The sequence below is a fragment of the Lampetra planeri genome, chromosome 39 (genome assembly GCF_965212315.1).
Source record: "Lampetra planeri chromosome 39, kcLamPlan1.2.h2, whole genome shotgun sequence".
In the NCBI taxonomy this organism is placed as follows: Eukaryota; Metazoa; Chordata; class Hyperoartia; order Petromyzontiformes; family Petromyzontidae; genus Lampetra; species Lampetra planeri.
In genome coordinates this window covers 1400782-1414832 of record NC_136145.1, presented here as the reverse complement: position 1 = coordinate 1414832, position 14051 = coordinate 1400782, and the positions used below count along the sequence as shown (strand labels likewise).

Sequence of the window (14051 nt, the reverse complement as noted above, 5' to 3'; positions counted from 1 at the left end):
TGGCGCGATGTCCCCATTACTATGGCGGGAGCCAGTCTGTCCACGGGAACAACCACCGTTGACTTCCCACGTAATGTTCATTAACTGCATTGGAATGGTTGGCTGAGTCGCCTGCCACCAGATTCGAACTCACAACTTTCTAATTTTGTTCTTTATTACAATTATAACGAATGGAGCACGTTCACCATCCTGTACTCTCCAGTGTGGTGAAGTATGGTTAAAACTCCGAAAATCCTGATGCTTTGGAAAGGCCCTAATCCAACAGTGGATTGACTAGAGCTGTAAATGATGATGATGATGACGATGGTGATGATTGTAAACAAAGGTACTGCTGTTAATTTATCTGGCCTATCTACTCAAACTTCCACAGCATTAACTTCCTGATCCTGTCAAGAAGCATACACCATCACGCAAACTCCGGTCATCCTCACAGCGGCTTTTGCCAAGCTATTGAGCAAGATGAACACCGCATAGCGTGCTTTCAGATGCACTTCCGCAGCCGTCTGGAACGCTCTTCCTTCCACTATTAGGAAGCCATGTACTTTTAAACCTAGATTGAAAACTCATTTCTTTAGAACTGCTTTTTTGTGTTTAGTTTGTTGTCCTTCCCCTGCACCTCCGATTAGCGCAGTTGGCTACACATACATACAAACAACATACAAACAACATACAAACAACATACATACATTCTGTGACACTGGAACTACGACTGGTGTGGACGTGCGTACCTCCTCTCCTGCCACACTTGAGACCGACGTCACTTTCCATCATCGTGAGATTCTGAAGCAGCTCTCTGTGAACGCAGAAACCAAGACGAGTTCATCAAAATGACATGGACAAGCTCTTCGGCGGCGTCTGACCGAATGAATCGGTGTGTGTGCAGTCATCACAAGGGACCGGCAGTGACGGCGTAAGAGGAGACTCATCCGAAGAGTTAACCCCAGTTATTCACTCCACAGTGCTGACCTGCCCCGACTGAACATCTGTGAAACATAGCTTCACATCGCATGCAGTCTAAATAAAGAATCTGATTCAATACTCATTATTATGATTGTGCTCGTTCGCCCAGTAGAGCTTCACTGAGTCTCAAAGAATAATTTACAGGAGGGTCCTGCCAAAAGTTTTAGCTGTATGGGGGCGATGCTGCTGCTGTAATCCCAATTGAGTCATTTGAAGGTGATTTTTTTTTTGCAATGCGACGTTTGGCCAATACTGGTTACATCGCTTGCCTTTGTTTCAGCTATGTGAGAGGGAGCCGAAGAATCTGATGGAAAGCCTTGGATGGAAATAATAGAAAAATAAACATTTAAATTTCGAATCTTATGCACAGTGGCACATGTTCATCATACAGATACATGAGGCATTCGTAATATGTGCTTAATATTATTCAGCCCCATCACCAACGACTGCACACAAAACATGACGTGACATTTGGATTGTCACTTAAGATGGCGACATTCCATATTTGAGATATAAACATTTCAGTTTGATTGGTGTGAAATGAACACCCTTTTCAGGGAAGATACAAGGTTAAAAACTATTTTCAATTTTACCAGGTAAGGCCCACTGAGCTATATAGATATTTTTCAGAAGCAACCTTGGCCACAAATGATAGCTCAACGAAGATGGCTTATCACGTGGAAATGTATTGCAGCTAATTACTCTAAACGCGCCTTGATACTAAATGTGGAGGGAAAAACCGGCGGACCCAGACAAAAATCCACGCGACCATGGGGAGAGACGTGCAAACTCCAAATATATAGGGGTCGGGATCGAACCCACGCCCTCCTGTATACCAGGCGAGGTAGTTAACATCTCGCCACCATGGCACCCAGGTCTGTCCCAAGGGTGTGTGGGTAGAGGGCGCTGATCGAAGTGACCTCAAGAGCTAGATGTGAAATTTCATTTTCTAAAAATGTTATTTGACGCTGGGTGATGCAATGCAGGGCTACATAGTTCTGAATGTGGAAATGTCTTATTTCCATAACATCACTAATCAATGTATTAATTTAAAAAAAAACGTAATTCACTAAATGTATGAAAGCGCTTGTACTCGGAATTGAATTGTAATACGCTGGGAGATATATCAGCTTAGCCCATGCAAATGTAATTTGGGAAAAGTGAACGGAATGATATGCAATGAAATTAGGAGTCAAGGGTGCGTGTGGGTGTTGTGCCGGACTGGGCCGAGGTCAGGGGGGTCACCGTGGGGAGTCCCCTGCTCGCACGGCCGTGCAGAGGGATCGCGATGTGTCCCAGGCACAGAAGGGGTCTCGGACCAGGAGGCAGCGCTCACAGCCCCCGTGCATGGCACAGCCGTGCAGAGACAGCTGGGCCACGCCCGAGGAGGCCGCCACGTACAGCATGCCCTGTACGCACAGCAGGGGCGCAGCGCGCACAGCAGAACCAACACGTTCACCCCCACCCGCCAGGATACACAGCACGCACACGGCACAGCCGTACCCAACAAGGATGCGACGTATAGCATGGTCTGTACGCACAGCATGCACAGCAGTCCCAACACACTGATCTACCACCAGGATACACACACACACACAGCACAGAACAGAACATGGCACAGCCCTTCCATGACAAGGCTGCCACGTACAGCGTGCCCTGTACACAGAGGCACACACAGCACACAGCACCACCGCTAGCACGTGCATGCATGCGTACACACGGCAAGACAACACAGAACGTGATGATCGTGACGGTGACGATGACGATGAGCTTGGACCGTTCTCTCCTCGTTCCACGGCCGTACCGTGCTGGCTGACACGACGATGCTGAGGATGGATTCGTTGTGAGCGAAGAGCTGCGTCTGTGAGACAATGCGAGTCTTCCCGTCCACACGCACCGCCTTGTGTAACGACCCGTTTCCTGGCACAGCGACACAGACGCGCACGGTGAGGGGTCACGGCGACGGTGGCAGTGATGGTCGTGATGAGGATGGTGGAGTTGGTGATGATGGCAGGGTTGGTGATGGTGGCGGTGATGGTAATGTTGGGGATAGTGAAGGAGGTGATGGTGATGGTAGCGATGACAGTGATGATAGCTGTGATAGTGATGTGCTAATGGTGTTGGTGATGGAAGTGATGATGATGATGACGACGACAGTGGTGTTAGTGATGGTGATGGCAGTGGTGATCCATGGCGATGCTCTATGGTTACAGTAGTAATTGTGGAGGTGGTGATGATGATGATGACGACGATAGTGGTGTTAGCGATGGTGATGGCAGTGGTGATCCATGGCGATGCTCTATGGTTACGGTAGTAATTGTGGAGGTGGTGATGATGATGATGACGACGATAGTGGTGTTAGCGATGGTGATGGCAGTGGTGATCCATGGCGATGCTCTATGGTTACAGTAGTAATTGTGGAGGTGGTGATGATGATGATGACGACGACAGTGGTGTTAGCGATGGTGATGGTAGTGGTGATCCATGGCGATGCTCTATGGTTACGGTAGTAATTGTGGAGGTGGTGATGATCCATGGGGATTTTTGCAGATGATGGTCGCTACGACGGCAGTGATGCCGGTGCTGGTTAACGGTGGCGGTGATGTTGCCGACGAGAGCACCGCCGATGACCGTGACGTCGATGCCGGCGGCGCACTTACTCGTGCCCAGGTAGAGCACGAGGTGCGTGCGGTTGTCCAGCGCGGTTGCCGTGGCGACCGCCACCCTCGTGTACGCGTGGCTGCGGCTCAGCAGCAGCGGGAGGCCTTCGCGAGGCCGCAGCGTCTCCTGCAGCCTCGGGTGGTCCTGCATCCACGCCAGGTAGTCGTCCGGGAGGTCCTGGGACGACTCGATGCCGAGAGCCCTCAGTTTGGGAGTGATGCACTGTCGTGTGGAGAGAGGGGGACGGGGAGGGGGGGCACCAAGGGAGTTGGCGCGCTTTCTTACCCACGACAACCACCCACCCGTCAAGCGAGACCTCGGCCATGGTCCTCGCTGGCAATTCGAGTGCCGATTCCCCCCTTTCGGGGTTCGCGCTGACACCGTCCTAGAATCTCGGCCCGAATCCGGGAGAACGCTCGCGAATAATTGTGGAAGAACGCGGACAATCCAGAAGGAACATATCATTCGAGGCGCAAACGTTGCACCTCCTGGCTTTGACATTCCTCCTCGTAGACACTGGTGGAACTATCGACCTATCAGAACATCAACAGGCCGATGCGCGCATCTTTTATGAACGGATAATTTACGAAACCCAAACTACGTGAAAGTAAACCACTGTGGTATGCGCTCCTGTAATGGAGGAAAAGGAAAACTACTCTCTCCTGAAGCCCTGTCGTGGCTCGCGTATTGCTACCATCATGCACAAGCATATAATATAATTCCCTAAGTGCAGTCTACGAAAGCTGTCAAACGTGCAGTCCACTCTTAGTTTTTTATAAATGTTGGTGCGTGGGTCACGCAACTTCTACCCCCAGAATTGTCAAGTCAGCCAATCGGTGAACTCATTAAATGGTGTTAATATACGTCTGTAGCCGTTTACTATGCTCGGTCTCTCTCGGCGCACCGCAGTCGATGTCACACAGTCATCTCGGTATTCATCTTCGTTCAGACTCGTGAACTTCACCTTCTCACAGCCGTGGCTCTGGTCTCCGTTGAGCAGCGGCAGTCGCCGTAGTCATTGTCACGCTCGTCTCGCGGTCACCGTCGACTCAAACAAACAAAACGTTGATGTTCAACACGTAGTAGGCTTTCGCGACCAATATCATCCATAATAGAGGGGTTTTTGGGTTAGATCGCGTAAATATATAAATGCGTCGTTAAAACCCGCCACCACCCGACACAACCAACTAGTAAGGGTTGTCACGTAAACAGAACGTGGCCAATTCGTCACTAGTACAGCTGGCTGTCGCCTGATGAAGCTAGTTGTAATTACTGGCGAAACGTCGTACTCAGATTGTAAATGTTGCGGCTTGGCTCTCCAACACACCGGTTAGTGCTGTACTAGTGACGAATTGGCCACGTTCTGTTCACGTGACATCTTTTACTAGTTGGCTGTGTCGGGTGGTGGCAGGTTCAACGACAAAACGTTGCAGCGGTGGCGGCGAACTTACCGTGCCGGGGCTCAGAGTGACGGTCCTGCTGGAGCCTGCCGTCCCGATGGTGAACGCTCGTTTAGGCGGCCGAGCGAAGGCCTCCTCCACGTCGCTCAGCGTGTACTCGCAGACGGCAGAGTACGGGAGGTCTCCCCTGCAGGGAAACAGACACGGCTGCTGGGAAATGCAAGGAGATAGTGGGGGGGGGCGAGGGGCAGCGCAGGGAGAGACACTGGAATCGAAGCTGGGAGAATTGGTCAGGTGCTGAGCCGGCACTGCTGCGATCCTGTGTTCAAATCTAAGCTGCCTCCTGCAATTAAGCCGGATTTTCAAGGGTCGCAGAGTTGATGGTGTCAGTCTGGTCACCAATGGCTACCCTGAAAAAACATAAAATTGCTTGCCTACTTAATTTGGCCAAATTGCAGCTCTGAGAATGTATATATTGGTTTCACTGCCATGTGATGAATGTGAGTCTCACATGGCAGAGTAGATTGGGAACAGTCCTGCCTTCTATTGTGTAGACCGGAGGCCATCTGAAGGGATCCCAGAGGTAGCACTACGATATCCGCTTGCATGGAATATCCTCTAGCACGAGGAATTGCACTGCTCTGCAATTAAATCGTAATGGGTTATCGAGACGTGGTGCCAATAGCGCAATGGGAATAGCGCACAACATGACGGAAAGTTGGGAGTGAGGCTAGCCGTTAATGTGTTTGTACGAAGCAATGCTTGCGGAGTTCCAAATGCAGGTGGCTCTTTGAAGTATAATCAATAACACATTTGCACTACACGGCAAATTAATATTCCCCATTTTGACTTATATCATCAGGAAGGGGTATGCCTACCATCAAGGCTGACCCTGTGCCTCGCCTGGCTTGGCGACTGGGTCCGACTGCCCTCAACTCGGCCACTTTTGATGGCGGTATCGACGTTGAACTTCATTCGCACTGTACGTAGCCAACCACGCTAATTGGAGATGTGGGGGATGGACAACAAACTAAATACAAAACTCAGTTCTAAAGAAATTAGCTTTAAATCTAGGTGATTGAAAGTGCATAGCTCCAGTAGTTTCCTAATATGGGAACGAAGAGCATTCCAGACGGCCGCAGAAGCGCATCTGAAAGCGTGCGATGCGGTGACCGTCTTTGTTCGATGGCCAGCAGCCAAAAAGCCACTGCCGCTGCGAGGATGACCGGAGTGTCGCGCGATGGTTTACACTCCTCGACGAGATCAGCGAGGTAAAGAATGGACTCCGACATCACCCGGGCACTAGTCGTCACGGCGGGGGCCTCACCACTGCGAGGAAAGCAGGGCGTAGAAGCGCATGTCGCCGTCGCTGTTGTCCCCGTGCCCGCCGGAGCGCGCGGGACGCAGGGTGGACACGTCGCGCAGGATGCTGAACGGCAGCTGCAGCTCGGCCACCGAGCACTCGAGCCGCAGCTTCACGAAGGAGGTCCACCTCTTCTGCAGCACGCGCTGCCCGCCGCTGTCCCCCTGCGCACGGGCAGCGGGACATCCGGGGCTTGTGGTGAACATGCAAACAAGCATGCTCTGATACTGATTGGCCTACACCACATCAGAGACATCAGCCTTCTTTAGGGCCTAGCCTCACCAGTGTCAGACCAGAGAACGCCAAAAGGCGAACAAAGAGACAATGTATATATTCTTCTTTGGTTCTTTCGGGAATGTCACGTATAAAGAGAAAGTAATAAATCAAATACTAGCATACGAAGTTTCGATTGCAACACAAGCAATCGTCATCAGGTATAAATTAAATAGAAACACAAATCTAGTATAGTTATAAATGTAATGTAATACAACAGAGTCGGATAACATAACAGTTAACACCCTACCTGGTTGATGATTTTTGTTTGCATTCCGACTGCAGGTATTGTGGTCTATGCAAACATGACTCTTTGTAAAAAAGGTGTCCGTTTTGTTGCCAGATAAAAGGGTAAAAAAACAATTATCAAAATTATTCAATTCGCCACATGAATGGTCTCTTGCAAGATCTAATGTGCAGGAGAAGAGAGGGGTCAACGAGTGTTTCACGTTTTGTTTGGGACCTGGAACCAATAGGGTGTGGGGTGGCTGGGTGGGGTGGACCCACCGTGCAGACGCGAGCGATGCGCGCCACCCGCGGCTGGAAGATGTAGTCGTACTCCATGGCCGTCTCGGTGAAGAAGAAGTACACGTGGCGGCCGCCCCCTCCCTCGCCGGGCTCCACCACCTCCGAGGCCACGAAGGCGGGATCTGTAACACAGGAGCTGATTTTATCGCCCTATCTGAGATGCATGTAACCACCCTGAATACACCTGATCTCGTCGGATCTCATAAGCCAAGCAGGTTTGAGTCGGGTTATGTACGTGGATGACCAACAGAGCTTGCCAGGGGTTGTAGGCCTGGAGCTGAAGTGGCTCGGAGGTGTGTGGCAGGTTTTTTTTTTTAAATTATCGCATGAACCCAAAGGGATGGATGGAAATAATTGCTTTGAGGCATGTGACCTATTAAAAACCAGTCACATTGATCAAAGAGTTCACCAATACTTGGGAAATATATTTTTTAAAAAGATAACTATTTGCAAACGTGTTTGGCCCTGACAGATAACCGTCCATACTCTTCTACAGAGCTGATTTAATTCGAGACAGGCGGGCCAACTGCCGGCCTGATGTTTCCCAAACGTGTTGCGATGCATAAACGGGCATAGACGCGGCGCAGCATTCGTTGCCGCATGAAGATCGGAGGTGCCGGCACTTCGCTGCCCTGTAGTTTTTGAAACAATGGTACCAGCGAGTCATGGAAAACAACAAAAAAGAGATTACAAAAGACGGAGAGGCGGTGCCGGCGTACTTCTGAGAAACTTGGCTGAGTCTTCCGTGCGGACGAGGGTTTGCGAAGCCGAGCTGCGGCAGATGCCTGGGTTCCTCCCCAGGAAATCCCTCATGGTCGCCGAGTAGAGGTCCTCATCTGCACGAACCAACGGCATTGTGCAAGTTAGCGGTGGGCCTCCGGGGTCGTTTCACCACACACTATTTCACCATGCTGGTGAGTAACGGATTGGTCACGTGTCACTCACCAATGCAGTTAGTTATAGATGGGAAGCGAACTATGGTCGTTGTGTTCATACCGCAGCGCGCTAATAACTGCGCCAACACTCCCCACACGCATGACCATTAATCGGCGATAAATCACGGGGCATGGTGACTCCATTAAGTGACAGTGGCATAAGGGCGACGGAAGAGCGAGGCTCAGTCTAGAATTATTGGTGTGTCCATCGGCTGTCAAGTCCCCCCCCCCAGCGTGACGAACGAGCGAGACAGCAGCTGCAGCAGCGCGCAAACGACTCGGGGCACGGTGCAGACCGGCCGGGGGTGGGGCTGGGCAGTGGAATGGGCGGCTGGTTAGAGTTTAAATCGGCGCAGTGGGGCGGATGTCGGGGGAGGAGGGAAGCACAGCAGATGCTCTCACCCACGAGCACGGAGGAGAACGCCTGCGCCGGGTCGTAGGGACACTTGTCTTTGCCGCTCTCCGTGCCGAACGCATGGCCGCTCTCCGGGTCCTGGGTGCGAGGAAATTCAACGGGCACGTGGCAACACCGTCCCCCGGTTACCCAACGCAACCACACGCCGTTGCTCACCGCAGCCACACGCGGTTACTCAACACAGCGATCACGGACACCGATTTATTCGCGCGTGTGTGTGCCCACGTAGGCACGCGCATGCACGCGGGCAGACTGCGCTGCCGGAGGTTCTCACTCACAAAGTGCGCGCACACAGGGCTGAAGGCGCCGGTGCCGCAGGCCAGCAGGCGCGAGCCGTTGAGGTGCAGTGCCCGCACGTGGTTGTGGCACTCGTCCTGAGGGAACACCAGCACGGGGGTGGTGACGCGCGGGGACTGCTGTCAATTTAGTCGGCGCCCTTTATATTTAGACGCTGTCTCCTCGACAGACCTGTTCTCCACCTGAGGACGGCTGAAACGTCGTGAGAATTATTTTATTATGTTTTATTTTAATTATTTTATTATTTCCATTCTACGTGACTTTACCGAAAGAACCAAGAAGATGAATCCCTGCAGTCACGAAAGCTTTAAATCGAAAAGTCTTGGGCTAGTCGACGAATTATATTTCACTCTGTGGTCCGTGGAATTTCCTCGGTCTCGAATAACGTTGCGATATCATCTTAGTCTGCATATTAATTTAGAAATAATAGAATACAATTCTCAATTGTGAGAATTGTATTTTATTATGTTTATTTTTATTATTTTATTATTTCCCTTCTACGTGACTTTACCGAAAGAACCAAGAAGTTGAATCCCTGCAGTCACGAAAGCTTTAAATCGAAAAGTCTTGGGCTAGTCGACGAATTATATTTCACTCTGTGGTCCGTGGAATTTCCTCGGTCTCGTATAACGTTGCGATATCATCTTAGTCTGCATATTAATTTAGAAATAATAGAATACAATTCTCAATTGTGAGAATTGTATTTTATTATGTTTTATTTTTATTATTTGATTATTTCCCTTCTACGTGACTTTACCGAAAGAACCAAGAAGATGAATCCCTGCAGTCACGAAAGCTTTACATCGAAATTTAATTTAGACTCGTTAATTTAATCTCGCAGTCAGTCGTGGGTAGTTGTAGTCGTCGTGCTTGATGATTTTCATCTGTGGCTATAACCAGGGCTTATTTTTTTTTTTTGTCAATAAGCACGTGGCAAGCAGCCAGAGCTTTAGTTAGGGGTATGTTAGACGTAGTGTGCCGGGTACAGATACAATTGAAATGAAGCTCTGGCTATAACGTTGGTATACCATCCTCCCGGCTGCATTTACAATTGCTTATGTCCACCTTAGCCTCTGGCTTTTTTCCCACTTAAAAAAAAACATTAACAGTTTCGGCTACCGAGTGTGTAGGCGGTGCAGCTGCACAAGTCCCTACGGGCTGTAACGAGCCCAGTGGCTGAACTAGACGAGGGAGGAAATTGAAGATTGGGAGCCCCATTGAATTGGACATCTGTGAAAAAGAGCTTTACTGTGTAGCTAATGGGATTCCTCCAGTACAAATAAATATTCCGATTCTGAATTCCTTGCACGAGGGCCCATGCCAACCACACCACACCAGCGAAAAGTCTCTCTCGGCTTCCCCCCAAACACGCCCAGCTAACTAAACGCTGGTTCTCTGCAGCAGATTCATCATGGGCACGGAATCGCATTAATAGGGGATGGGGAGGCGGGTGTCAGGAGGCGCATAAAAAAGATATATTGAGATAATAAATTACATGAATTGCTGCATTCGCAAAGTAATAGCGTAAGTAAAAATATTAAAATATTTTACAATTATAAATACCCAATATACGATGCTGCCTGCGTCGTAGGGGTACGATCCTGTCTCTGGTGCCAGTGTCCAACCTACGGATGAACCTCGGAGGCTGCGTTGGCGAGTGGCTGACTCACCTCCGTCCTGCCTTTACTCCGGCAGTCTTGCTTGGAGGCATCGTTCGCCTCCCAAGGGATCTGTGGGCACACGGCAAAGGGGGGGCACGCTCGCTTGTGGACTAGAGTTGTTTCCTCGTTCTCCCGGGGAGTAGCGGTGGTTCTAGATTCGAAGCTTTCGTGACTGCAAGGATTCATACTCTTAGTTCTTTCGGTAAAGTCACATAGGTAAAAAATGAAATTAAAATTAATAAAAAATAAAATAAAAATCACGACGTTTCGGAGGCAACACAAGTCTCCGTCATCAGATGGGAAATCTGGCTGTGACGGTCCCACCTGATGATGGAGACTTGTGTTGCCTCCGAAACGTCGTGATTTTTATTTTATTTTTATAAATTTTAATTTCATTTTTTACCTACGTGACTTTACCGAAAGAACTAAGAGTATAGTAGCAGTGGTGTAGCGGTTAGCGCACTACGCTACGAACCCCGCGACCCAGGTTCGATCACAGTTCACGGCCAACACCAGTGGAGATTATCTTCACCTGTCCTGGGCCTTCTCTAGATCGACTCAGCCTCAAATGAGTACCTGGTGCGGTGTGTAAACTTCACCACTCGGGAGACAAAGGCGGTTCGGGCGTGGTACTGGCCACCCACCCCGTCGTGTAACATGCCGGCCGCCATAGGTGTTACTCGCTAACAGCACTTCCCGCAACAGTCTGTTGAAGGCTATATGGGGCATCTTTGTCTTTGTTGGTGGGCAGATTGGTAAGTAGGCAAGGCCTAGTGAGCAGCAGGCGGGGCCACTTGCGGTGGTCCAGTGGTCGTGGCTGTGTAACAGACCGGTTGACAGAGGAAGTGGCTGCCAGCTCACCAATGTGTCCTGGTTGAGCCTCATGAATGTCGCTAGCCTCTTTACGATTGCACGTTGAACTTATTTTTTGCAGCCGACTTCTTTCGCACCGTACGTAGCCAACCGTGCTGATCAGATCTAGGAGTTGGTGGCAGCCGTATTTATAAATCCGAGCAGGAGTCCCACACCCAAGCGGACGCCACCGCCGAGGGTGGTGCTCTGTGGAGCCCTTCTGAGCAGTGCTCCACCCGAGACTGGCGACTGCAGATGTGAAAGGTGGAGCTGTACGATGTGTCACAGGTGGAGCTGCGTTACCACGAGGCTGGGCTTGGAAGTGACGTTGGCGGCCGTGAGACGCAGCACGGCTCCACGCGCCCCCACGAACAGCGCTCCACGCTCGGGCTCCAGCAGCAGCACCGAGGCGCCCAGGCCCGGCTTGAGGAAGCGCTCCACCCCCCGAGATTCTAGACGCACGGGACACGGAGGTGGCAGCGGGAGGGGGTACACATTTCCTCGCACACCGCGCCTGCGTGTGCCCGTGTCCCCGGCGGCGTAGCGGTGGGCGACACGAACCTGGCGACCTCCGTTCGATTCACGCTCACGGCCGACGTAATAAGTTGAACCGATCCTGAGTCTCCTCGAGGTCAACTCAGCCTTAGACGGGTGGTGCAGTGTGTGAGCATCACCGCTGGGGAGACGAAGGCAGTCCGGGCGTGGCTTGCTGGCCACCCGGCCCCGTCGTGTGCCGTGCCGACCTTCATGGGTGCACGCTAACATCGCTTGCCCCAACAGTCTCTTTCGGGCTATACGGGGGGAATCTATTGCCTTTGCGATCTAAAAATTGGCGCGGGTGAAGCACGTTTGTCATCATCCACTGCTGGATGAGGGCCTCCTCGCCCACTTCTGTTGTCGGCCCGTGGGGGTTACGGGGACCCAGATTCAGCAGGCCGGGGCCGCTCCGCGTGAAGTCTGGAGCCCAGACGTGGCGTACTGCGCTGAGAAGTACTTTAGAACGGCCTGTTTAGCGATTGTTGTTTGTTGTCCTTCCCCCAGCACCTTCGATGAGCAAGGTTGGCTATGTACGGCGCGAAAAAAGTTCAACGTAAGTACGGCGCAACGATGGCTGTCGCTGCAATCCACCGCTGTCTTGGCCGTCCACAAAATAACAACAGATTTGTTTTTTAAAAGTTACAAAAAATATTTGTAATCAGGAACTCCGTTGGCATTTGTGGCCGAGCACAGATAAAATAATATCTGAATTCGTTGTCATTACTTCAAAACCTACATGGAAGACTAACATATCAGATTGTAGAGAAAGCAGAAATATTGTATGCATATAGTTGGAGATCATAGTGCATGTTTTTTAGTGCCTTAAACTGTTCGAGTGGCCAAATGAACACTTTTAAACTATTAATATAAATCAATTGAAACCTGGTGAGTTGTGTTGCACGTGTGCACAGTTTTCACACAAGTGGTGTATGAGCCAAATTGTTAAGGGAGCGTTTAATTCACAAAGTCAGACGTTCGGAGGACAAAAGATCATGAGAGGTCACTTCATAATCAACGTTTTTGGGTTTAGATCGCGTTATTTATAAATGTGTCGTAACCCTCCACCACCCGACACGGCCAATCAGCAAAAAAGTGTCACGTTGACAAAGACAAATAGTTCACTGCTTTAGCCCACCGGTGTGTTGAAGCGTGAAACCACAACATTTATAAATAACGCGATCTAAACCCAAAAACGTTGATTATGAATAATATTGGTCGCGAAAGCCTACGTGTTAAACATGAGAGGTCACGTTCGTTCCTGTCCTCAGAAGCGCGCCTGCTTGAACCATGGCGTTAGTCATCCACAGAATTTGGTGATCATTATTTTGGTCGCATTTGCATCGGAATAATTCGGTTACTGGGGCAGGGGGGGTGGTGTTTTTGCTTCAGTGGTTATCGCAGTGCGCCGTGAAACCCAGTGAAGTGAGCTCATTTCCCAGCCGCGGCGAGATATGTCTGATCCAGTTCTGGGACCTGCAGTACGGATGAAAAATGTGGATCATCCATTCGGTACTCTCCCGTGGCCATGCCGCATGACCGACACGGCAATGGGGGGAGGCCTTCAATCAGGTCGTAAATTGGCACAATAAGGTTATGAATAATAATTTTTATTTCGTTATAGAACCATTAAAAGTGCTTTCAACCTCATTGCGGATGGTATTAGTGTGGCTGTCTAAGTGTTTCCTCTGGCAGTGAAACAAGGGCTGGAAAAAAAATGTGCGGAGGACCATTTTCCACTTACGAGTGAACAATCAGAAAAAACGATTGGGTAGAGAGTGGGGAGAGTGATGGGTGAGTCACACTCCAGATGACTCAGTGTTGCTGGGCTGTGACAGGTGTTCAATGTGTACCGCTAACAACATTCCATAATTGCAACATACAAAATATTTATTTGCATGGAGGGGACATTTTCAAGCGGCACATTAATTATTTCTGTATCTGTTTTAAACGATCTACCGAATATCATCTGCAACCCTTTTTGTCAACCCACTGCTGGAACAAGGCACCAATGCCGTGTTGGTCACGGGGGTTGTTTGACCATACTGCACCACGCTGGTCCGTGTGGGTTGATGGAGGTGGGCCTCAGGTCACTGGCTTCATAGAGAAATGCGCGATTCGCGTGTTTTCCGCTGGATTCTAATCAAGAACAGCTCCGTGACATTCACTTTG

The 14051-nt window shown here is 50.2% G+C and overlaps 1 protein-coding gene across 1 annotated transcript in view; it reads right to left on the bottom strand.

Moving 5' to 3' along the window:
* The window catches only part of LOC144731461 (semaphorin-4D-like), a 35229-nt gene that overhangs the window by 7781 nt on the left and 13397 nt on the right, over positions 1–14051 (bottom strand). The window contains exons 3-14 of the mRNA XM_078612515.1: positions 11649–11797; positions 10503–10562; positions 8814–8909; positions 8523–8613; positions 7905–8021; positions 7165–7307; positions 6349–6548; positions 5073–5208; positions 3621–3843; positions 2765–2880; positions 2206–2369; positions 729–793 (exon numbers count right to left, since the gene is read on the bottom strand). Of these exons, the coding sequence (XP_078468641.1) occupies positions 729–793; positions 2206–2369; positions 2765–2880; positions 3621–3843; positions 5073–5208; positions 6349–6548; positions 7165–7307; positions 7905–8021; positions 8523–8613; positions 8814–8909; positions 10503–10562; positions 11649–11797 (1560 nt within the window). The remainder of the gene's footprint in view (positions 1–728; positions 794–2205; positions 2370–2764; positions 2881–3620; positions 3844–5072; positions 5209–6348; positions 6549–7164; positions 7308–7904; positions 8022–8522; positions 8614–8813; positions 8910–10502; positions 10563–11648; positions 11798–14051) is intronic.